The sequence below is a fragment of the Octopus bimaculoides genome, chromosome 13 (genome assembly GCF_046866305.1).
Source record: "Octopus bimaculoides isolate indiv1 chromosome 13, ASM4686630v1, whole genome shotgun sequence".
NCBI lineage: Eukaryota > Metazoa > Mollusca > Cephalopoda > Octopoda > Octopodidae > Octopus > Octopus bimaculoides.
The window spans coordinates 9,826,839-9,854,037 of NC_142940.1; the positions used below are offsets into that span (position 1 = coordinate 9,826,839).

General features: G+C 37.4%; 1 protein-coding gene across 1 annotated transcript in view; it reads right to left on the minus strand.

Annotated features, from left to right (window-relative positions):
• The window catches only part of LOC106876647 (serine/threonine-protein kinase STK11), a 36,574-nt gene that overhangs the window by 3,483 nt on the left and 5,892 nt on the right, over positions 1–27,199 (minus strand). Inside the window, exons 2-9 of the mRNA XM_014925301.3 lie at positions 10,371–10,454; positions 9,546–9,635; positions 8,829–8,961; positions 7,459–7,595; positions 5,305–5,432; positions 4,892–4,949; positions 3,344–3,525; positions 2,151–2,215 (exon numbers count right to left, since the gene is read on the minus strand). Coding sequence (XP_014780787.2) covers positions 2,151–2,215; positions 3,344–3,525; positions 4,892–4,949; positions 5,305–5,432; positions 7,459–7,595; positions 8,829–8,961; positions 9,546–9,635; positions 10,371–10,454 — 877 coding nt within the window. The remainder of the gene's footprint in view (positions 1–2,150; positions 2,216–3,343; positions 3,526–4,891; positions 4,950–5,304; positions 5,433–7,458; positions 7,596–8,828; positions 8,962–9,545; positions 9,636–10,370; positions 10,455–27,199) is intronic.

Sequence of the window (27,199 nt, forward strand, 5' to 3'; positions counted from 1 at the left end):
ACATTCACATTAACGCACTATGTCTTTGTACATGTATGTCACATACTTGTCAAGCAAAAATATTTGTATAGTCATATAAAACAATAAAGAAAAAGAATCTTATCTTACATTGGCATATATATACAGATATTATAAAAAGTCTTCTTCTAGCATATGTACACATACACAAAACTTCAAAACCACATAAACACAATATACACATCTGCACTAAACATGCCCACACACACATGTATAGATATACATACATACACACATATATCACACATACATGCATAGACACTTATACATACACGCTTCATAGTCATTGTATATCAATGTTAAATTCATATCCAAACTGTATTGATACATTGTACAGATTACAGTGATACATTGTGATTTTGGAACTGATATTGCAGAAACTCTGCCCAGTCCAAGATAGCAAAAGTTTTTTGAATGAATGAATGAACGAATGAATGAATGAAAAGTAGTTAAGGTTTTTCTTTCATATGTACTAATTGCTGTTGCTGCTGCTTGAGGAAGGAGGAGATCAGATAAATAACAACAGGCATCAAATGGCCAATCAATGAGTAAAAATAATAATAAAAAGAATTAACTTCTTGTAAATGACGCACACACACACGTGTGTGTGTGTGTGTGTGTCATACATATATATATATATAAAACAAAAAAACTGACAGGAATTTGTCCAACTGACATTGGAATAAATGGAGAGCCCATGACAGAGATCTCAAACAAACAAAGCAAAAAAAAAAAAAATGAGAAATATACAAGACGTCTACAATGGCTGTAGGGAGGAAAAATGTCTTGTAAAAGGAAAGAAAATGCAACAAAAAAATAAAAGAAAAAAATCATTAGTCACCACCAAGATATTACAGGAAATGGTTGGGAGCCAGGGAAAAAAGTTACATTTTTCATATTCAAGATGGCCCATAGGAGTAGCATTATAAGCCATTCTAAGCAGTATTTTGTGTAATTAATTAGGTAATTAATGGCACTACACAGTTGATGAAGGAAGAGGAATGCAGGAGGTGCGACTTTAAAAGAAAAACATTTGTAAAAAAATTAGGGTTTAAAAAAAAAAATTTTAATTTAAAAAAAGCTGGTTTCTCAAATAGGGAGATTGCGGGAGGGAGCAAGACATAAAAAAAAAATTACAGAAATAGTTAAATAACAAAAAGAAGACACTTCTATTTACAAACAGGGGAGGGCAGAAAAAAAATAAAATCAACTTTACTGTCAATATTAGGAGCAGAAAAGGTTCGGAGTCCTAATTAACGTAAAAATTCTTACGTACATTTTTTTATTTATTTTCATCACCTTTTTGTGTTTTTTGCTTTAAATTTTATCTTCCTCCTAAACAGTTTTGTCATTTATCTCGCACACAAATCCAAAATTCAAGCCAAGGGAGGTAAATATTGTGGTCAAACACTTAAAAGCTGAGAAAGTGAGAGACATGGGGACCCACCCTCTCTCTCCTGACACAAGTAGCAAAAAAAAAAAAAAAAAATCCAAAGATAAAAAAACAAACAAACTGAATCTTCATTAGTCATGGCGCTACAAAGGACAAAACACATTTTACTGAACAATTTTTTTGTTTTGTTTTGTGAAATTTTTTTCCATTTTTTGTTTTTACCTGTTTAGTGCATCTGCTTTTTCTCTTTCTTTCTTTCATAGCAATACTAAATAATGCTAAGAAATCTGCCAATCCGCCAGTGAAGCATAATACAAAAAATGCATTGTAGTCATCATTTGTGTGTGTGTATATATATATATATATATATATATATATATATCTTAACACTGGCCTGCATGTCGTACGGCTCAGGAAATACCAACAGAACATTGGAGATGATTCTGATAAAACATTAGAAGACTATTGGAGCTCAGTGTGGCATACAGTAAGTAAAGCTGTCTACAGGCAGAATAGCTACACTGGTTGTATTCTGGCCTTTGAAGTGCGAATCCCCGTGCTTATAAAGAAGGGGGTGACTGGAGTTGCAGTCATACTTCTTGAATGTAAGAGCTGAAGGTGCTGATTTGAAAGCTCAAGACAGTCACAGAGATAAAATTGTTTTCCACGACAGTAGCCATAAAGATTCTAGAGCAAAATGTCATGATTGCTTGCAAGAATTAAATGTAAAGCGCCGTACTTTTCCCTTCCGTTTCTTTTTCGAGACTTTCTCTTCGGGTTCTTCTTTGACAACTTCTTTCTCAACTGTGAAAGACAAAAGTATAAATTATAATTTGAAGGAAAAAAAAAAAAAAAAATCTAAATTAAATATCAGAATAAATATTACTTTCAAATTTTGACACAAGGCCAGCAATTTCGTGTGTGTGTGTGTGTGTGTGTAGGGGGGGGGGGAGATTACATCGACTCCCAGTGCTCATATGGTTCTTATTTTATTAATCCCTGAAGGATAAAAGGTGAAGTTCATCTTGGACAAATTTGAAGTTGGAACGCAAAGACAGATGAAATACCATTCAACATTTTACCAAGCAGGCTAATGGGTTCAGCCATCTCATCACCTAAGAACAAATATTGATGGACTTTTTACTCTTTTACTTGTTTCAGTCAATTGATTGTGGCTATGCTGGAGCACCGGCTTTAGTTGAACAAATCCCGCCCCATACAGGATTTATTCTTTGGAAGCCTAGAACTTATTCTATTGGTCTCTTTTGCCAAACTGCTAGGCTACATGGATGTAAACACACCAACATCAAGTGCCAAGTGATGGGGGGGGGGGGGACAAATACAGACACAAATATATACACACACACACACACACACATATATATATACACACACACACAACGGGCTTCTTTCAGTTTTCATCTACCAAATCCACTCACAAGGCTTTGGTTGGCCTGAGACTATAATAGAAGACACTTGCCCAAAGTGCCACACAGTGGGACTGAACCCGGAACCATGTGGTTGGGAAGCAAGCTTCTTACCACACAGCCACACCTGTAATAATAGTTTTAAAAAAAACAAAAAAACACCACTTCAAAGATTTCTGGAGTTGGTGAAGCCATGCCAAAACAATGGGTGGTAAGCAAAGTGTAGTTTGCAGGGCAATCCCTCTGTAGAGTCCAGAACCTGCTTGGCAATTGCAGGGGTCAGCAGATAGAAGACCATCCCGCTGGCTGAGGAGGTAGCAGAGGTTACTTCAAGGTGGCTGTGGATTAGAAGGGGCAAGCTTTGGAAGGGGTAGGACTAACTGGACACAAGGTGGGGTTTGATTAACCTTGGCTGGGTCACCTGTGCTGTAACAATTCTGCTAGCTTGGTGCCTTAAAAGTATATATATATATATATATGGGATAGATATATAAAGCTAACATACCTTCAGGATCCAACAAGACATCTCCGTCTTCTTCCTCTTCAAACTCCTCTTCACTGTTTGCCTTTTCATTGTGTAAGACATCAAGATATAATAAAACAGTCATGTTGCGTAAAGTATCACCATTTGGGGCTGCAGGTAGCGACACCCGTTCACAGGTCTGTGGATGATTCTTCTGTACCCAGCTGCAAACAGAAAATAGAAACTGATGAGATTGTCCAAATGTCGGACGAGGATTTGTCAGTAAGATTTTGGTTTTACACATTCATCTTTATACATGAACAAGGACCTCCAATTTTCGTTATTTACATCGTTTTAGCATTCACTTTTCTGTGCTTGCATGGGCTGGACAGAATTTGTTGAAGCAGCCTTTCTATGGCTGGATGCCTTTCATGTCACCAACCCTCACCTGCTTCCTAGTAAGGTAATATTTCCCCATGACCAGATACATGTTCAAGGAAGACTGGAAACAGAGGAGGCTGCAAGCATGAAGTAACACTTGCACATAACTATCACAGAATGTTGGGGCAAGGAGACAGTAACGCATGCACATACGTGCACACACACACTTCTTTCTCTTCACTCACACGGTTTTGGTTAGCCCGAGGCTATAGTAGAAGACACTTGCCCAAGGTGTCATGCTGTAGGATTACATCTGGAACTATGTGGCTGGAAAACAAACTTCTTACCACAGAGCCACACCAGCACCTATCTACATGTTTTTTCTTGCAGATGTTCAGCTTAAGCATCAACTGCATCAATCTCCCCCAGTCTAAGAAGGTCAACAAAGATCATGGATAGCCACTGCTCTTCGTTCCATCAATATAGATGTACACTCAATGAATAACTAAAATATGTTCTGATATATAATAATAATAGCACAAGGGGCTGATTGCTACCTAGTTCAGATACCAGGAAACCCCAAAATGGCAGAAATTCAAAAGATAGTGCTCATGGGAACTTCCCATATCCTACATAAAATATTGTCTATGTAATCTCAAATTTAAAAAAAAACATAATTTTCTTATGGTTTCTTAAACATTCTCTAGAACAACATTATGTACAAAACCAAATGTATGGCACCTTAGGCATAACACCAACATGAACTTCTAACTTGTTGTCTCTTGAGGTCTCAATAAAAAATAATAACCAGAGTGTCATGCCTACAAAGAGAAATCTATCAAGTGTATTCTCTGAGACATCACAACACTGGTTGTCACCATTTTCGGCCCCTTACAAATGGCAATGAGAATCTTCTCTACTGAACCTGCTTTAGGTCGTCACAAGTTCCAACGAAGAAACTGGATATATTTTTGTGTTTTTGAGAAACAAAGAGGAAAGATAGGAAAATGAAAGAAAGAAAGGAAGATGAGAGAGATGAAAGGAGTGAGAGGAGGGAGAGGGAAGAGAAAATGTGAAGGGAAGGAGGAGAGTGGGAGATGAGCAAGAGAAGGGTGATGAGAAGAGAGAGGGCAACAGAGATAAAGCATGAGTGAAAGGAAAGCAGTAGAAGAGAGAGAGGGGGGAGTAAATGAAAATACACACACATACCCATGTTTTCTAATCTTTTGAATAGATAACCTTTTTTCTGGATCATATTCTAACATACCTACAACAGATAAGGAAAAAAAAAAACAGATTACATTCATTTATTTCTTCTAAAAATACCTTTGCATAAAATTGTTTTTGCTATTGTAAAAATAGTGGACATAAACAGATCAATTTAATTGTTAAAATCTTTACAAACTTTTACAGTCAATTTCCTTTCTGCAGTCATTTCCCCCATATAACCACCTCACACACTAATAAGTGAGCCAGTAAACTAATAGTTCAAAACTTCAGATTAAAAACGACAAGGTTATTTTAGCAAATTCTTCCTTATTCTTAAAATCAAATGAACCAAAGGCAGCATATTTTAATGGAAACATGATAGCAAAAGGGTTAAATAAACGATTCTTTCTTACCCTGTATTAAGTCAGTTAAACTCGGGCAAAGAACATCAGGTATCACATATTTCCCTTTGCCTATGTTTTCAAACAACTTGTAAATATTGTCCCCTTCAAATGGATATAATCCAGTCGTTATGTTATATCTGAAACAAAAACAAAGAACAGTGTATGTAATTCTAAGTTTATATCAGCAAAAGTGTGTGTCTGTATGTATGTATATATAAGTAATGTAAAAGCCTGTTGCATGATAAGGAAAACATATGAATCAGTGGTGTAAAGTAACAATGATGATGATCATCATTTGATGCCCATTTTTCCATGCTTGCATATGTCAAGCAGAATTTATTGAAGCAGATTTATCTACAGTCAGATGCTCTTCCTGTCACTAACCCTTACCAGTTTCCTAGCAAAGTTATATTTTCCCTCATAGCCAGACAGGTTTTGCACAGCAGACTGGAAACAAACAATCCCGCTTGTATGATGGTGATGCTCATTTACAACCATCACATGAGGTCTTGAGACAGGGACACACAAACACATGCATCATCATCATCGTTGTTATTTAACGTCCAATTTTCCATGCATGCGTGAGTCAAACAGAATTTGTTGAGTTAGAGACTATAGTTGGATGCTCTTCCTGTCATCAACTCTTTGTTTCCAACTAAGGTAATATTTTCCCCGTGACCAGACATATTTTCATGGAAGACTGGAAACAAAGGACACCACTTGAATGACAGTAATGTTCATTTACAACTATCTCATGAAGTCAAAGAAACGTTAACAAACATAGAATGGGCTTCTTCCAGTTTCCATGTAGCACATCCACTTGCAAGCCTTTGGTCAACCCAGGGCTACAGTAGACACTTACTTACCCACAATGCCATGCACTGGGATTAAACTGAAGACCACAGGGTTGGGAAGCAAGCTTCTTAAACCACACAGCCACACCTGTACCTCATGATATGCATCAATACAAACAACAAAGAGACAGCTGAAGGCATTGATGCATTCAGTGTTGTAAATTTATCTTACTCTCAAGTCAGTATAAAGGGAAAAAAAAAAAACCAGATGTAACACAAAGTGAAGATTGTAATAATTTATAATGTGTGAACATGTTGAGACTAGCTCTAGAGCTCCTTAAACCTTGATCAAGAGATAATGCTGTGCCCTAATAATAATAATAATAATTATTATTACTATTTCTATTATAGGCACAAGGCCTGAAATTTGGAGGAGGGGACCAGTTGATTACATTGACCCCCAGTGCATACTTAATTTATTGACCCTGAAAGGATGAAATGCAGTTAAGCATTATGCCCAGTGTCTTAATGGTTCAGCCAGCTCGCCACCTTGTCCCTTTTACTATAGGCACAAGGCCTGAAATTTTGTGGGAGGCGGCTAGCCAATTAAATTGACCTCACTGACCAACTATCATTTATTTTATCGACTCTGAAAGGACGAAAGGCAAAGTCGACCGCAGAACATATCACCGTCGTCGTTTAACGTCCGCTTTCCATGCTAGCATGGGTTGGACGATTTGACTGAGGACTGGTGGACCAGGAGGCGACATCAGGCTCCAATCTGATTTGGCAGAGTTTCTACAGCTGGATGCCCTTCCTAACGCCAACCACTCCGAGAGTGTAGTGGGTGCTTTTACGTGCCACCGGCACGAGGGCCACTCAGGCGGGTACTGGCAACGGCCACGCTCGAAATGGTGTATTTTACGTGCCACTTGCACAGGAGCCAGTCCAGGGGCACTGGCAACGATCTCGCTCGGATGTCTTACTGGCAATGGCCACGCTCGAAATGGTGTATTTTATGTGCCACCTTCACAGGAGCCAGCCCATCGGCACTGGCAACGATCTCGCTCGGATGTCTTACTGGCAAAGGCCACGCTCGAAATGGTGTATTACGTGTCACCTGCACAGGAACCAGTCCATCGACAACTGCAAAGCATTTTTTGCCCAGCATAATAGTAACAATTCTGACAGCTCGCCACCTTAATAATAATAATAATAATAATAATAATAATAATAATAATAATATGAGATTTGAGGAGACTTGTTGTCACCAAACCTCAAGATAAGACACCTGATAACTAGATTAGCATGCATGAGCATAATGATAGTAGTAGTAATAAATAAATAAAGAAATGAAAAGACAGTTTACAATGTTACTCCTGCTGACCAGACGTCCACTTTAAAACCAGCATAACTTTCAAGTCCATTGGCAATCTCTGGTGGTTGAAAGGCAGGAGATCCTTGACTGGCATGGCAAGTGTCATCTTCGGCAAACCATCCAACAGCCTATGAAGAATTTAAATAGAAAAAGAGAAAGAAAAATTTTAAAAAAACTGGTTAAAACTGTTTGAATCATTTTTGACCAAATATGTAACAAAATACAAACTTCAATTATTTCATTTAATTTTTCGTTAAATAATCAAGAATTTAGAAGAGTTTAGTAACTTCTCAGTTATTAAACTAGTGTTTGGCATTTACTTTATGATGCTCAGTTACAATCATTTCATGATGTCTACACAAGGGCACATGCATATATATAGATATAAAGGGTAAAAATGACCATGAGATTGCACCTAGAAAGTTCCCCTCCGAGGCACAAGTCCGAGCAAGGTTGTTTTTTACGGAAGACCAGCAGCCGTCCATGCATACCAGCCTCCCGTCTCCACGCCATCAATTTTATCCAAAGGAAAAACAAAGGCCAATACAGCTTGGCATCAGTGACATTGAAACTCGTTTCTACAGCTGAGTGAACTGGAGCAACGTGAAATGAAGTGTCTTGCTCAAGAACACAACACACAGCCCGGTCTGGGAATCAAACCCACTACCTCATGATTGTGAGCCTGACACTTTAACTACTGAGCCATGTGCCTTCACACATACATTTGGGTGTGTGTGTGTGTGTGTGTGTGTGTGTCAATTGTCTCCCAGTCCCCAGAACTGCCAGTTCACATGATTTCACTCTGCTATGCATTCTTCAGTGACAGCTGTCCAGTAGCAACATAACAGCTGGATCTCCCATCAGAGTCATATAGAATCTCAGTGTCTATTTAGGCACTGAGACTGAAAATAGCCAGTGGGTTTATTAAAAAATAATTGATAGTGATGATATTTGCAACACCAGTGCCTGAATAGACACTGAGATTCTATATTTTGTTGACAGGAGATTCAGCTGTTATGTCAGTGATGGACATCTGTCACTGAGGAACCCACAGCAGGGTGAAATCATGTGATCTTGCAGTGCCAACAGCCAAAGCAAATGATTCTCATCTGTCAATGACATAATTATAAGTGCTTTTTTGCACCACAAGTCTTTATGAGAGATCTTCTCAAGGCAAATAGCGTAGTATTTTCTGTTCTAACACAACCGCCATCTTCGGTTGGAGATCAAGAGTACAAAAAGGACAGCTGTTCCAACATTCTACTGATTTTGTGGAACTTAAAATGAAGAGTAAAAATCAGATTAGAAAAGAAACAGGAAAATTAAACAATCAAACAATCAAAGTAGAAAAAATGTTCAACCTCAGCAACTCCAAGATCTGATATTTTCAAGGTTTCATCAGTCGTCAGCAATAAATTGCCTGGTTTGATATCTTTATGAGCAATGCGTTGGCTGTGGAGGTATTCAAGACCATCAATCAACTGATCAAAGTATCTGCAAATATAGGGCACAGAAATATTAAAACAACATGAAGACAAGGAAAACAAGAAACAAAAACACAAAACACAGAACATCTCAAGTGTATGCTTTTCTGTATGGAAAGAAAAGATGAGGAGAGAAGAAAGAAGGACAAATATATCTCAACCAGATGGCTAGCACAAATATGAGAAAGAGGGTTGGTGGTGGTAGTGGTGATGGCACAAGTATGACTAACAGAAAAAAGAAAATGAGATTGTGAGGAATCAAGAGCCTGATTTACTCTTGTGTGTTATATGAGGGTTAATCTAAGCACTGTGGAGGCACAATGGCCCAGTGGTTAGGTGTGATGGTGCAGTTTTGATGGTTGTAGTTATACAGATGTGCTAACAGATGAGGACTATAGTGATGATGGTGTAACAGGCTCAGCCGAGTTAGCTTAGCCTAGCTGTTGATGATGATGGCAGTGATATTATAACAATCTTGTGTTATACCAAGCGACCTAGCCAAGAAATGATGATGATGATGATGACAACAAAAGATGAATACATATACATGTAAAACATTTTTTGCAGTATATTGGTAATAATACGGTTACTCACCCATGGGCCTGCCAAACTGGAAACTTTTTCTCTGGAGTATTTTCAAGCATCTCTTGCAATTCGCCAACACAGAACTCCATCACCATATACCTGTGATATCTTAGTTAAGGAACGAATATTCAAAAATGATAGAAATTTCTCCCCTGCCTAACAGGGTCTGAAATTTGGGGGAGGGTGATAGTCGATTACATCGACCCCAGTACTCAACCGGTACTTAATTTATCGATCAAGAAAGGATAAAAGGTGAAGTTGATCTTGGCGGAATTTGAACTCAGAACGTAGCAAAGGGGCAAAATACCACTAAGCATTTTGTCCAGTGTGCTAACAATTCTGCCAGCTCACCACCTTCATAACAATAATAATAATAATAATATTCCAATGTTTTTGTAAACAATTTAATCAATAGCAGCTAGCTGCAGCAACAACAACAATAACACCAACCACAATAAAGTCAAGCAGCTGAAAGCGATTAAAAGTAATAATATAATTTGTAGATGTCAAGAACCTTATGAATTTCATTAACACTGACCTTTGCAAATGTGAAACATTTCAGACTTCTGAACAAAGCATACAAGAAATGTTACAAAATAGGCATAGCTAAGTGGCTAAGATATTCAGTTCTCAACTACGTAGTTCTGGGTTCAATCTCACTGCATGATGCCGTTTGGGTGTTATTTTAACTGATTAAAAAACTTTTTGGCCCACTGAGTAAAGTAGCTCAGATTTAACTAATAGTTAACTAGCCTGCTTGTTTGCAGAAGAGTTGAGAAAGAAATGAAAAGAAAGAAAAACATACAAGATGTTGGCAAATGAATATAAGGATACATTTTCTGTTTCTCTTCATTGTAAAGAACATCAATCAATTTAATGATGTTCTTATGGTGGAGCTGTTTAAGTAGACTGATCTCCCTAGAAACACAGAAAGAGAAATAAAAAATAAATAAATAAATATATATGTGTAAATGTAAAAAAAACATATAAGTGCACAAACAAACAGACACAGGTCACCAACTCTTCATCAGTTATTGACCAGAGGGTCCAACGCAATTTTGCACACACACACACACAAAATTACTAACAGTTCTTTTTTATTCAATTTTAATAACAACGAAAAAAAAAATGCAAAAACAATCAATTACAAGTTCTCATTCTTTTTTATTGAAAATATTTGTAACAAAAAAAAAAAAAAAGGAAATATATATATATATATATATATATATATATATATATATATAATGCAGGTGTGGCTGTGTGGTAATTAGTTTGCTTCCCAACCACATGGTTCTGGGTTCAGTCTTACTGCATGGCAGCTTAGGCAAGTGTCTTCTACTATAGCCTTGGGCCGACCAAAGCCTTGTGAATGGATTTGGTAGACAGAAACTGAAAGAAGCCCATCGTATATGTGTGTGTCTATATTTGTCCCCCCACCATTGCTTGACAACTGATGCTGGTGTGTTTATGTCCCCATAACTTAGCGGTTTGGCAAAAGTGACCAATAGGATAAGTACTAGGCTTACTAAGAATAAGTCCTGGGGTCAATTTGCTTGACTAAAGACAGTGCTCCAGCATGGCTGCAGTCAAATGACTGAAACAAGTAAAAGAATATATATATATAAAGTAGAAAAGTCCAAGGGTTGATTCATTTGACTAAAAATTCTTCAAAGCAGTGCCCCAGCATGGCCGCAGTCTAATGACTGAAACAAGTAAAAGATTATCTACCTAATCTATCTATATATGTATATTATTTTTATGATCACCTGCAATTTGTATTACATACATCTATAAAAAACACACACACACACACATATATATGGTTACAACTGAATAGTTGAAACAAAAAAGCAAAAACAAATAAAAAAGACTACACACGCACATGTTTCAAAGTTATACTTATTTGGTGACTTGATTCGAGATTTTAAACCTGAAACAATTGTCTGTCATGGGTTGTATTCATAATAGCCACACACACACACACACACACCTATTTATTACCTCCGCCTTAGCGGAGGCAAAGGTATTGTTTCCAGTTGTTTGTTTGTCCATGGACAAGATATCTCAAGAACTGTTGGATGGATTCGAATGAAACTTTCAGGGATATTTGGCCTCATAACTGCCACGAGCTGATTAGATTTGGGGATCGATCCAGTACTGGACAAGGCTTCTGGATTATTTTTCTTGTTCTTTTTTACTTAATTTTTGAGAGTGGTCAGGTTCATTTTTAGTATTCTCGTTTGTGAGAGCAATCGAGTTTAAATCAGATATTCTCATTTTAGAAATCATCTCTGGCTAATCGTTGAGAGGACGTTAGTGTTACCTTGGAGGAAGTTTCTGTTCTCCGAGTGCGCTTATTTTTGTTTTTGTTAGCTATGTTAATCAGGTGTCAACATTTTTTTCTCATATTTTGTCACACATCTGTAGACTGCTTTGTTGCGGACACTATTCCTCTGCAGCTGTTGAAAATCACTTGTTACCCCCCTCCCCACCACCACCACCACCACCACACACACGTATGAGCACTGGCACTCCCTGCAGCTGAAGGGAAAAATTCTGACACAGAACGAGCGACAGAAAGATGTGAGAGATATATAAGAAATTATATGTATGTGTACATATATATACATGTGAATGTGTATACATGCACTATATATCTGTGTGTAATTGCTCCCTCATTGGCTCACAGTTATAGGTAATAAATTAGTAATTGCTTTCTTAGCTTACAATGTCAAGTTTAAATATTAGAAAGTTATCTTAGATAAGTAGGCCATCAAGTTCTAATCAGTGAGCTAAGACCTTACTTTAGTAGTTTATTGACTCAGTTTTGCTTCTTATCAATAATCCAAAATTGATTCAACCCTTTTATTATCATATTTCTGTTGAAATATGTAGTCTTTGTTTCAATCAATTGCGAGAATAGACTTTAGTAGAATTCTCATTATTTCTCATTATTAAACTGGGGTCAAGGCAGAATCGTTAGCATGCCGGGTGAAATGCTTAGCGGTATTTCCTCTGCCACTAAGTTCTGACTTCAAATTCTGCCGAGGTTGACTTTTACCTTTCATCCTTTCGGGGTCGATTAAATAAGTACCAGTTATACACTGGGGTCGATATAATCAACTTAATCCGTTTGTCTGTCCTTGTCCCCTCTGTGTGTAGCCCCTTGTGGGCAGTAAAGAAATAAGAAACGTTAGCAGGCCAGGTGAAATGCTTAGTGGTATTTCGTTTGTCTTTATGTTCTGAGTTCAAATTCTGCCAAGGTCGACTTTGCCTTTCATCCTTTCGGGTCGATAAATTAAGTACCAATTGCATACTGGGGTCGATCTAATTGACTGGCCCCATTCCCCCAAAAATTTGGGCCTTGTGCCTAGAGTAGAAAAGAATTTCTCTTGGGATATACTACCTTTTATTTTAATGAGTTTTGAAAATAAAGAATTCATCATCATCATTTAGCATCTGCTTTCCATGCTGGCATGGGTCAGACGGTCTAACTGGAACTGGTAAGCTGGAGAGCTGCATCAGGTTCCAGCTAGATTTGGCATGGATTCTATGGCTGGATGCGCTTTCTAATGCCAAACACTCTAAGAGTGTAACGGTATTGTTTATGTGCCACAGGCATGGGTGCCATATACATGACACCAGTAACGGTCATGACTACCATTTCACTTGGCATGATGAAGCTTCTCATGCACAGCATTGCCTTCGTGAGGCCCAACATTCGAAGATAATGCTACCGGCAAACGGCCACAATTATGATTTCATGAGTGCAATTCACATGACACTAGCAACGGTCACGACTACGATTTCACTTGGCTTGGAAAATAAAGAATTATGAAATTTTTATGGAAGGTTTTAACTTTTTACTTTAAAGCAGGGAATTTTTTTTATCAGAGAACCAAGGGTGTTCTCAGGTCAAAAAAAAAAAAAAAAAAAAAAAAAAAAAAAAAAAACTTTATTTCATCAATATTATTGGTTTTACATGTTTTACACATGCTAGCATTGTCTGGAAATATCTAAAATATAACCATTTTCCATCCAAGAGCTCAACACCTGCACTATAACACTTTCCCCACTGCAGGCACTTATTTCTCCAAACTGAAACCTTATATTACTGAATGAAGTAATCTGACAGTGTGGTAATCCGACAGTGAAATATAATTTAACAACAGATAAGCACAACAATTTCTTTCTTTCTTTCTGTCTGTCCTCAGGTGATCTTGAAATAGAAAACAGCACCTTTGACCTCCCACCTAGGTGAGTTGGGAGTTCAGTCTATTTTACAGTTCAACTAGTGGCAAATCAAACTTAATACCATCAGAAATTGCTATACTAGTTCCAGTTACAGAAACAACAACAGATATAATCTGTGACTATCTTTTTTCTCTTTAGATTAATCTACTTTTGGAAGGAAAACAATATACAATGACTGCAATGATAAAATAACATCAATGATCATTAAGACAGCGCTCACAAAAGAAAAATTATTAAAAAAAAAAAGCAGAAAAAGCACAAAAGATTTCTATACACACACACAAATCAGAAAGACTGCTTCTACGAGTATATTTGACCCAAAAAACTTTCTATTGCTATCACTCGACAGCAGGGGAAATTTTCCAAAGGGTTTCTTGTATATTTCTAATTTTTTTTTTTTTTTTTTCTCTGACAATCAACTTATTTTTACAAGATGAAAACCCATAAGAATAAGGAGAAGAAAAAAATGTTTTATAAATGAACGATAATTCATTAGCAAGGACAATAAAATACCACACACAAAACCCCTCATCCAGTCATTTCACTAAGTTCAGCAAGTTAATAGGAGACTTCAAAAGAGAGTGCTTGAGTGCATTTTTAGTCAAAGTGAACATCAACAAGAGTAACCAATGTATATACATAATACAGAAGAGATAAAGAGATAACTAGACTAATACAGCTCTCTCTCTATATATGTGTGTGTGTGTGTGTGTGTGTGTGTGTGTGTGTGTGTGTGTGTGTGTGTGTGTGTGTGTGTGTGTGTGTGTGTGTGTGTGTGTGTGTGTGTGTGTGTGTGTGTGTGTTGTATAAATAAGACAAATAGATGGTACATGCTGAGGCAAGAAGTTTTGTGAGTTAATGGTAGCTCAAAAAAGACTTAAGTAGTCAGAACAATCCTGACAAAATTGGAATTTAAACATACATGATAAACAATGTCAGATGAAGACAGACTTAACTTCTGTTGTGTGTGTGTGTGTTGCAAAGTTATTTTAACCACAGACCACTCCAGTTTGGTAAAATGGATGATAGGATGACTCAGCAAACATATCCATTTTACCCATGCTGGTGCAGTTTTAAATACAGTTGCTGATGGTGGTGATGATGAGGATGATAAAGAACTTTGTCCTATTTAGATGTTGCAGCAAAAACAAAAGAGATTGTCATGCGATTCTTACAGTTTTAAAATAAACCATCAAATATGTTATTCAATGCAAACACACGCACAAAAATGAAAACAAAACTACATGTTCCAAATCAAGGTGAAAATAATAATAATAATAATAATTTGAAGAGAAGATATGTGAACTGATAAGACTGCAGTATTTCTCCATCATTGCTTGCAGGCTTGCAGCAACAGAAGTCCTAACAGCATTATTAGCAAAGTGACCTTGTTCAGTTAACAAAAAAGAGTGCCAAGGAAGCAATAATGTTTAGTGTAACTAATAAGTAGACAAAGGGTGCAGTGTTTTATTTCATGCACACTGACAGTAAATCAACTCCACCAATGCATTAAGTCCATCTGACAACAAAGAATGCAGCCACCCACTTCGATGGACTGGACAGATAACAACGAAAAACATTTAAAATAGGCCAGTTTTGCAGATTAGTCGGTGATGGTAGTGAAGCCAGCTGCTAAAGGTGCCAGAATCCAGAGTTCCAAATCGTGAGAAAAAAAGGCCAGTTTTGTGGTGAAGTTAAACAGGTCAGAGTTCTAAATCATTAGAAAAAGTAATTTTAGACCAGGTTTAGAATGTCAAACAAACCTGGCCTTGCAATATCCATTTCAGCTCTGTTGTGTTCTGATAGTAACACTATTGCTAGGCTGTATATCAGATCAAATCAGTGACCTTTCTCATGAAGAGGAGAGACATGCTTGCATGGGCAACTGTTAGTATCTAAAAATTGGAAAAAACAATTAAAAAAAAAATCTTGCCCAGATTTGCACCTGTCTAGACAAGATTTATCTCCACATGGATATCCTTTTAGAAGTTTCAATCACTGGAGTGCTGCAATCTTTCGAGGATTTTGTCCGTTATATCAGCCCTTTGTCTAATACTTACTGACTGCAAAAGAAGCAATGTAAAAGAATGCCGCCAAATACGTCAAGCTATCTTGTTTGATCTGCTACCAACACTTTTACAATTTGTGAGTGCGTGTGTGTGTTTTGTGAAATATTCTAGAGATGTAAACAACCATAGGGAAAAAACAAAACAGGACAATGAACTCTGTGACAGGAATTAAATCCAGACACATTATTTGCTTAGCAGGAAAATGCTTTATCATTTACACCACATTGAGTTTTTGGATTTCCTCTAGCAGCTAATTCATTACACTCACACACGACACACCTTTATTGTAGGGATACATATCAAATACAACAGTAAAAGACCAACGGATGTTAAAACAGCATAAAATGGTCTTTATGTAAAACAACAACAAACCCGAATTAAGAACAGAGGTTATTTTCTAACGATATAAAGAATATTTTCAATATTATCTCATGTTAAAAGAGGATTATTAAATATAAGGGTAAAGACCCCCCTTTGGTCATGAACGACCCTGAGATTGCACCTAGAAAATTGTCCTCCAAGGCACAAGACCAGGCAAGGTTGTTTATGGAAGACCAGCAATCACCCATGCATACCAGTTTCCCTCTCCAAACCACTGATGTTATCTAAGGGAAAGGCAAAGGCTGATACAACTTGGCACCAATGATGTCGCAACTCATTTCTACAGCTGAGTGAACTGGAGCAACGGGAAATAAAGTGTCTTGCTCAAGAACACAACATACAGCCCGGTCCAGGAATTGAACTCACTCACCTCATTATTTGAGCCTGATGCTCTAACCACTAAGCCATGCACCTTCACTATTAAATAAGACAATCAATGATACTTATACATAGAATTAATGAAACACCCCCCACCACACACACCTAATCTGCAAAGTGATCTGATGAAGACTTTTCAAGGTCCTAAGATTATGTGCCAAAAGGGCCAAGAATTTAAAAATTTTTTACTTGTTTCAATCATTGAACTGCAACCATGCTAGGGCATCACCTTGAAGGGTTTAGTTCAACAATACTGGTTGTCAAATGGTGGTGGAGACAAACACAAAGACACACATATAACACACAATGGGCTTCTTTCAGTTTCCACCTACCAATCCACTCACAAGGCTTTGGCTAACCAAAGGTGCCACACAATGGGACTGAACCCAGAACCATGTGGTTGGGAAGCTTGTTACCATATAGCAACATGTGAAATTAAAACAAACCCTACCCCTCTGGTCTGTGAAGGTATGATCTGAGATTTGGCTGCTATTTCTAGCACATTGACAAACCATATAGATTTGGGATCTTGTTTATGGTCAAATGCACCCTAATTGAGCAGATGTATGACCAAAGAGATATCTTCTGGCCTTGGCCATCCTTTTTTTTTTTTTATGTCCAAGACTGCATTATCATTTTATTTTCTAATACAGTAAGGTGTGATCTGAGAGAAACCTGGTTGCTATTTCTAGCAGATCAAGCAACCATATAGAGGACTCGCCAGTTGTCTCCTCAAGTAACCTGGAGATAGCAGAAGGGAAAATCAGAATACCATACAAACAAGTGACAAAGAATAAACAGAGCAACCAAGGCCAGAAACAATTCTATAAACTAACTTATGCTGACATGAAAAACAAAAACATAAAAATGCTGACAAATTACTTAAGTATTAAAGGCGAGCATTGTACAGTTTCTAAAGAATTGCTTCTTTATTGTTTTTTTTGGGGGGAGGGGGTCTTTCTGCTTTCTGTTTCTATGGTAACTCTTCAATGTCAGTGCTGATCATTCATCGATATTCAGAAACGGTTAGAAAAAAATGTATTCTTTGAATAAGATTAGCTTAATTTACAAATCAATTTATACACATATGCACAGGAGTGGCTGAGTGGTAAGTAACTTGCTTACCAACCACATGGTTCTGGGTTCAGTCCCATTGCATGGCACCTTGGGCAAGCGTCTTCTACTATAGCTTTGGCCCAACCAAAGCCATGTGAGTGGATTTAGTAGATGGAAACTGAAAGAAGCCTGTCATATATATGTATATATATATATATATATATATATATATATATATATATGTTTGTGTGTGTGTGTGTGTTTGTCCCTGCCAACATTGCTTGACAATCAATGCTGGTGCCTTTAAGTCCCCGTAACTTTGCAGTTTAGCAAAAGAGACCGATAGAATAAGTACTAGGTTTACCAACAATAAGTCCTGGGGTCGAGTTGCTTGACTAAATGCGGTGCTCCAGCATGGCTGCAGTCAAATGACTGAAACAAGTAAAAGAATAAAAGAATATGTGCACGTGTGTGTGTGTGTGTATAGGTATACATGTGAGTGAGCGTATGTGTTTGTGCCTCTTTGTTCTGACATCATGTGATAGCCATAAATGAGCATCATTGTAATTCGTTTCCAAATTCTCTGTGAGACCATGTCTAGCCATGGAGAAATATCAACTTGTTTGGAAACAGACAAAGGATGGCGACAGGAAAGGTATTTGGCCATAGAAAAATCTGTCCAAGCCATGCACCCACAGAACAATGGACAATGATGATGATGACGAAGAATTTCTTTTAGATACAAAACCTTTCATCGGACTGTTTAACCAAAACTGTACTGTAATATAAAGTATTGATGTCTGTATGATCTGTTAACCATTCCATTATAACTGGGTCACTTCAGAATAGTCAGGAATATTCTTTATTTTAATAATATTCTTTACTTCTTTACACAATACGTTATTCATTTTTTTCTTTCTTTTCTTTCTTAAATACTGCTACAGCTGGCTAATTTCCAGGTAGATTTTGGAAAAACAAGATAACAGTATTTGGCAGAATGACAATGAAAGTTAATAAAATAAACTAAAATAAAATAATAAAAAAAAAACATCCCCCCCCCCAAATGAAATAACAAAATAATAAATTAATGTTTTTTTTGTTAAGTAAAGACCGTCATAAGAATAATTAACCATAGGTATTTCCCTCTCGTTTCTTTAATAATAGGCCAGTTCGCCCCTCCGTTCTGTTTAATTGCCTCGCTTTTGTTACTTTGAAGCAGTGTTATGGTGATTGCCAATTGCATTATCTTGCCTGCAACCTAACAAGATAATAAAACTTAAGTAGAAACACTTTACAGAGGAAACAACAGTAAAAATAAACTAACCCAAAGCCTGGCTATTTTTAAAACAAGTTTTAAAACATTTTTACCACTTGTTAAAGATCAACATAAGAATAATTCTAAAAGCTAATTTCATCAACTCGTTTGATTTTAAGCTGCCCGAATTAAAATCAATTTAATGTATTTCGGCTATAAAGAAAAATGCATTGATTTTTTTTTTTTTTTTGTGATTGCTTGTTACTTAAAAGAACCTTCCACCTGTTGAAATAAATAAGTTAATCTAGATGCAGGCATAGCTGCAGGGTAAGAAATTTGCTTCCCAACTACATCGCTCCAGGTTCAGTCCGACTGTGTGACACTTTAGGCAAGTGTCTTCTACAACAGCCTTGGGCTGACCAAAGATCTTATTTGGTAGATGGAAACAGAACGAAGCATTACACCATCTCTCTCTTACACTTCTGCTGTTTCCTACTCTCTCTCTCCCTCTCCTTCTCTTGTTTTTCCTCGGACTAGGTAACCAAGTATCACCTTTACACCAGCACCCTTGTTTCTGGCCTCTTACTTCTGCTTCTCTCTCACTGGGTAACCATGTACCTCCTGTATATCAGGACACCTATTTCTCTGTCACACACTAACCTTTCATCATCTGATACTAGATCACCTCCTCTAAGTAGAATATTTTGGCCGTGCATGGCTGGTTTAAATACTAAAGGGTTAGAGCAGCAAGTTTATGGCATAGAACCTGTGACTGGGTTGGTTGGTATCAAGAGGGTTATTTCAGCAGTCAGTCCATACATATCATCATCCTTATCATCATGGTTTTAATGTTTGCTTTTCCATGCTGGCATGAGTTGGACAGAGTTAAGACAGACTTTTTTCGGATCCTTTCCCGTTGCTAACCCTCACCAGTTTCCAAGCAAAGTAATATTTCCCCATGGCCAGACATGTTCTCGCAGAATATTGGGAATGAATAAATGACACAGCTTATATGACAGTGACACACACACACACACATATATGTAAAACATAAGGGACTATCCCAAAACGATTACCGGTTTGTTCTCAGTTAGGTATTCAAAATATGTTATTTCATAGTAATCCTTATTAATATTGTTTATATATATATATATATATATATATATATATATATATATATATATATATATATACATACACACGGGCTTCTTTCAGTTTCCATCCAACAGATCCCTTCACAAGGCTCTGGTCAGCCTAGAGTTATATCAGAAGAGACTTGCCAAAGGTGTTACACAGTGGGACTGAACCTAGAACTGTGAGTTTGGAAGTAAAATTTTTAACCACATGACCTAACCTTCTACCATTTACAGCTGCTACTGATAATGATTTATTCTTACAATAGGTAAAAAGCTGCACTATTGTATTAGAGAGAAAGAGAAAGGAGGGGAGAGAAAGAGAGAGCAAAGGATAGAGAGAGTTGGGGTGGGGGGTAGCTGACTGAACCAAATTCAGCACATGACTATTGACTTGTTGGCTCTGACAGTGTGTGAACTCACAAGAGTTAGAAGATGGAACTAAATACACCACAGTATGCTGACAACAATGTCTTTCCTTGCTAGAGACAAGATCAACTTTGACAGGGAGAAGAAACAATCAATTATGGTGACCCAGTATGGGAGTTATTTATATGTTTTACGTCACAAAATTGTGAACAATGGTGTCATTTGGGCTGATCAATGGTTCATTGCCTTTGTGACAATGGAACGTCACCTCCTACCCCTTCCACACATTATTCTTTTACTTGTTTCTGTCATTTGACTGTGGCCATGCTGGAGCACTGCCTTGAAAGTGTTTTAGTCAAACAAATTGACCCTAGGACTTATTTTCTTTTTAGGCCAAGTACATATTCTATCAGTTGCTTTTGCTGAACTGCTAAGTTATGGGGACGTAAACACACCAACACTGGTTGTCAAGCAGTGATGAGGGAACACACACATATATGTGTATGTATATATATATATATATATATATATATATATATATATATATACACACACACACACACGATGGGCTTCTTTCAGTTTCTGAATCTGCTCACAAGGCTTTGGTTGGTCTGAGGCTACAGTAGGAGACACTTGCCCAAGATGCTACGCAGTGGGACTGAACCCGAAACCATGTGGTTGGGAAGCAAGCTTCTTACCACACAGCCACTTGTACCAAACCGGAAACCATGTGACTGTGAAGCAAACTTGTTAATCATACTGCCTCACACACACACACACACACACACACACACACACACACACACACACACACATATATATAACCATCATGGGCCAGATGGAATTTTCTGAGGTAGATTTTCTATAGCCTAAAACCTTTCCTGTCATAATTCTTGATTAGCTTCAAAATTAATGGGAATGTAGAGGATGTTTAATCCATTGAGATTATGGCTGCAAAAGAGTTAATGTCCTATTATAGCAGGGAGCAGCCTTATTAACCCTTTTGATACCAATCTGCCTAAGACCGCCCCAAGTTCTATGACAAACTTACTACTGTTTTAAAGTAGTCTAAATTATTATCTTCCATCCAAATTTTATGCTAAATTATTCCAGACACCAGCTTAATGATTATAAAGTTATTTAACTAAATAATTCATTGTTTTAAAAATTAATTGAAACAAAGGCAGCATATGTCAACAGAAATACGGTAACAAAAGGGTTAAATATATTGGAAATGTGTCCACTGATATTGTCAGTGAGCTTTTTAATAATTGCAGAGTGGTTACTGTTTTTTCATTCAGCTCATATAGACAAAGTGTTTTTATGTGTTTAGGTCTAATGTTATGTGTAGGAAATTTGCTATGTTTAGGCTGGTCTATGGTAATTTTAGACCAAGTTGTCAATGTACTAATTAACATCCGATAAGGATTTGATGCCAGAAGCACAACCTAAGACTGACAAAAGCTATGAAATACGACACACCACTGAGTAGATCGGTTTCATGCAAATGACAAGGAGACACACTCCCACCTGCATAATCAGATTTAATTTCAGCACAAGGTCAATTATTTTAAGGGGAGGGGCAAGTCAACTACTTTGACCATCAGTACTCCACTAGCACTTACTGTAAAAAAAACCATGTAATTTACGCATTTCTTTCACAAAAACTAAAATAAACTTTGCGGGGTGCATAAATTACATGAGATCGTTTCCAGAATTTTTTAGAGATTTTTTTTTGTTGAAAAATGACATATAAATGTAAACATTTGTACTGGAAGTTGACTCATTTGTTTAACTAAACCTTTCAATGTGTTGCCCCAGCATGGCCACAGTCCAATGACTGACTAACAAGTTGGGAGCCAGTTGGGTGGCACTGGCAACACTCATGCTTGAATAATGCTTTTTACGTGCCACTGGCACACACACACACACATATATATATGTGCTGGTGGCACGTAAAAAGCACCATTTGCCATGATAGATCCTTAGCCACTAAACCTTTTTCTATTTTCTCTCCCTGCTTATTTCTGTGTTCCTCTCTGTCGAAGAGCATAGGCTCGAAATGTAAAAGACCTTCTCACTTCCCGAGCGTTAAACTAATACATCTGTTTGTTGTTTACACACCTGTCTTCATCTTTTGTTTTTTTGTAAATTCTCACTATATATATATATATATATATATATATATATATATATATATATACACACACACACACACACACATATATATACCTAAAACCAAAGATCACTCACTTTTGCACAAATCATATCTGGAGGACATAACATGGAAATACTTTGCAATTTCACAACCTCATCTTGCAGGCTTTTCCTCTTTGAGTACCTCCATTATTATGCCCTAACATTATTCCATATAATCAATTATTTAATTACGTATCTACATATTCAGTCAGTTAATTACTTGTCTATTTAATTAACTGTACATTAATTTACCTTATCTCTCTTAAATACTTCTACATATTCATTTTGCCAACAAAAATTACAGCACAAACCATATTTAGTATACTTTCAATTATCTCCCTTCGAAAGTAGTAGGGAATTATTTCCCCTGCTTTACTGCCCCCACCCTCTTTTTTGTTGTCTCATGTCACATCTAACATTACAAATGCAAGAGCTTGGTGCCCAATAAGATGTTATGCTTCTATGGCATCTCTATGTATTTACAGTTACACGTCCACACTCTAAACTGCCATACAGCAGGTTAGTTTCCTGAGGGCACATTACATGTGGGAACTGAAGCACACCAACTCATGGCACCAGTTTTTATATAACATAGGTGCAGGTATGGGCGTGTGGTAAAGGGTTCAGTTCCACTGCACAGCACCTTGTGCAAGCGTCTTCTTCTATAGCCCAAGTCAGACAAAAACGTTTTAAGTGGATTTGGTAGGCAGAAACTGAAAGAAGCCCTTTGTGTGTGTATGTGTGTGTGCGTGTTTGTCTAACTGTCTAGCCATTGCATGATTGTTGCAAATGACATGTCATTCGTTTCCAATATTCTGCCAGAACATGTTTGGGCCATTGGGGGAAATATAACATTGCTTGGAAACTGGTAATGGTTGGCAACAAGAATGGCGCTGGGCAGCAGAAAATCAGTCTTGATAAACTCCATCTGACCAATGCCATGCAAGCATGGATAAACACACTTTCAGATGGTGGTGGTGATGATGATGATGAACAACTGCACACATATACAAAGAGTTCGAAACAATTTCTACCTATCAAATTCCAGTGACGTAGTCAACCCAAGGATAAGACAGAAGACAATTGATCAAGGTGCCATATAGTGGGATTGAGCCTAGTACCATGTACAGCAAAACCACACAGCCATGCCTGTAGTTATCTGACTGACCTTGAAAGATGGACAAATTACGGTTAGAAATTTGTATTAAAAAAAAAAAAACAACAGGCATCATGTAGTGCATTCTCTTCCACAGAGTTGCCCAACACAACAATCTTTTAATAATGATCCTTTCTATTATAGGCACAAGGTCCAAAATAGGGGTTAATCAATTAGAACAACCCCATTCGTTACTAACCTGGCCGTAGCCAGCCGAAAAACTTTTTGGTTCATAAGCCCAACCTGGCCATAACCGGCCGAGAGTACCCATTGTTATTTAAATGTAAATTTGAACCCAAATCTCATTAGTACATTCGTTAAAACACCTGATTTCACTTTGAAAACAGTTGAGTTATTGTATCCGACATTGTTTGGCGTGATATTTGACCTTGGAAGGATGAAAGACAAAAGTTGGCCGTGGCGAGGCTTGAACTCAGAACACAGTGTCTGATGAAAGACCTCTAGGCTTTTTGTCCAACATTCAAATGATTCTGTCAATCTGCTGTCCTTAAATTTTCCTAACATAAGTACAAGGCCTGAAAGTTTTAAATAATGGGGATAAGTCGATACAATGACCTTAGTACTTGACCGATACTTTATTTTAACAACTCTGATTGTTAAATCTCCTTCCATACCCATTGTTTTAAAAGAGGAATGAACACATTAGATAATGTAGTCCAAGATATCCTAGCACAGACAGGATGCTTTTGACCATTGGCCTGTTCAGTCAAGGATGACTTGGGACTAAACCCCAGCATGGCCACACTCCAGTATTTGATTAATACTTATTTTATTGACCCTCCAAGGAGAAGATAAGCAAGACTGAATGTGATGGGATTTGAAGTAAGGGGATATGACCAGACACCAAAGTAGTGCATTGTCTAGAGCTCTACTGACCATTGTCTTCAATTATAATAATCCTCCCTTACTATAGGGCTTTCCTATAAGTAGGTTATCTCCCTTGGCTAGGCGGCGCTCCATGTAGATAATTAAACTTCCGGAGGCTACCCACGCTATTGTTATTGTTTTACGTCTTATCATGGATATAAAGCAGCTTGATGATTCAGCTATCGAAGTACTTATTGTGCCTGAGTTAAAGAAATATTTAAGATTATATGGACAGTATGTTACTGGAAGAAAGGCGGACTTGACTGAAAGGTTGAAAGGAATAAAAATTCTGTCGATGAAGAATGTTAACAAAGTAAATTCATCGGACGATAAGTCTGAAGTATCGGACGATACTTCAGACAGGAATAAGCAGAAGCTTATATCTCCTCTCGGTGAAGTATTGCCTGATCTAAAGATCTTTGTAAGTTGCCGAATTTCACAGATAATGACATAATTACCTCGTGCTACGGATGAAAGCAAAGCAACAGTTAAGGAGTGGCATATTTTACGACAGACACGTACACAGCATCGAATACCACGATGTGAGTGAAAGCTGCTCTCACTGTATTGTCCGGTGTCTGGTAATCCCTTCGATACCGACATCAAACCAAAAAAAGAATCCTGACCACAGAGTGTGGGTAATTATGTCAAATGTCACTGGCAATGTGCATTCAGCTGATTGCAACTGTTAAAGCAAGTCACTGAGCATGCGTACATGTCATACAGGAGAGTTCCAATCAGGGGTGGATAACACCTTATAGGAAAGCCCTATAGGCACAAGACTTAGCGCTTTTTTTTTTTTTTGCTTAGGATAGGGAGCTAGTCAATGTAATAGTTTATCTGCTAATCTATCAGGGTCAATAAATTAAGTACCAGTTACGCACTGGGGTCGATATAATCGACTTAATCCCTTTGTCTGTCCTTGTTTGTCTTCTCTATGTTTAGCCCCTTGTGGGCAATAAAGAAATAACAGCCAGATCTCCCTCAAACCACATCATACCACCTTAAAAAAAAAAAAATGTTGGATTATGTGGTTCAGTGTCTCCAACATGTATGAAAAAGAAATACAGGGTGGCCACATCTGAAATGCCCTTGATCAAAGGTCTGCTCTATCGTGGTTCACCTGTGGCTAAACAATAACAAAGTTTTCCTTCTTGGAATTGTTCACTGAAAGAATATTATCAATCTGTCTTGCCACAAGCTGCAACGTCCTTGTTATCAAGTCACACTAGCTATAATTACCAATTCTATTAACTTCACCCTGCAGTTTTGATTCCAGCAAGAACCAAGGCAGAAACATGAGATACCAAGCTAGGTTAACAAAGTATCTAGGCCAGTTGTTTCTCCCACTATTATTGTGCCAAATTCCCATCATGCTTTTTGGGCAGGATAAATTTGTGATGTAAACTGTGCAATGCAAAAGTAGATTTTGAAAAGGTTAATACTATTTATAGCAATGGGGAGGGGAAAAAAGGGGAAGAAAAAAAACAAAAAAACAATGCAATTGAATTTTGATTTTCTGTTTGACTCAAACACAAATATAGAGTGTACACAACACAGGCATGTGTGTGTATATACCCTCACACACAGGCATGGCTGTGCAGTTTAGAAGTTTGCCTCCCAATGGCATGGTTTCAGGTTCACTCCCTCAGAGTGGCACCTTGAGCAAGTATCTTCTATTATAGCACCTGACTGACATAAAACCTTGTGAGCAGATTTGGTAGATGGAAACTGAAAGAAGCCTACCATGTGTGTGCGTGCATGCTCCAGTGCCTACTTTACTTGATGTTATGCAATAGCTGTAAATGAGTGTCACCGTCATACGAGCGGTGTCCTTCATTTCCAAAAGTCTGTAAAAACATGCCAGGTCATAAGGAAATATTGCCTTGCTTGGAAACAGGTGAGGGTTGACCACCGGAATGGCACTGGGCTATAGAGAATCTGCCAAAGTAAATTCCATCTCAGTCGTGCAAGCATGGAAAAGTGGATGTTAAAACAAAATGAGTAGCAGGATCCATGAATATTTCACAGAATTAATGGTAAACCTATTGGGTCATTTCTGAAAACTTTATCCAAAAAATCCGAAAGTGTAGCCTGTCTTGTGTCTGTATGGAAAGATAGTCACTCATCTGCTACTCATTGAAAAGTGAAAGAAATTGGAATACGATGATTACTTAATGCACTTTATAAAAACGCTTTATATATTTTATGCACAATTTTATAGACTTAATTCACAGAACTCATAAAAATCCTGTACATATGATACAACCTTTAGTTAAATTGCATATATCTACCACGTAAATAAGCGTGAATATTTCACGGAATTGCACTTATGCACATGCATTAAGTGACAGGTGATATAAAAAACTAACTTCAATAACAAAAAGACATTTTTCACTATCCAATCACCACTGTCATCATCATCTCTCTCTCTGCTTTTCTTTAACCTCACCATATGACACTGAGTGTGCAGTAAAGAGACTTCCCTCTATTTGCACAAGAGCCCCAGACCAGCAATTCATTTT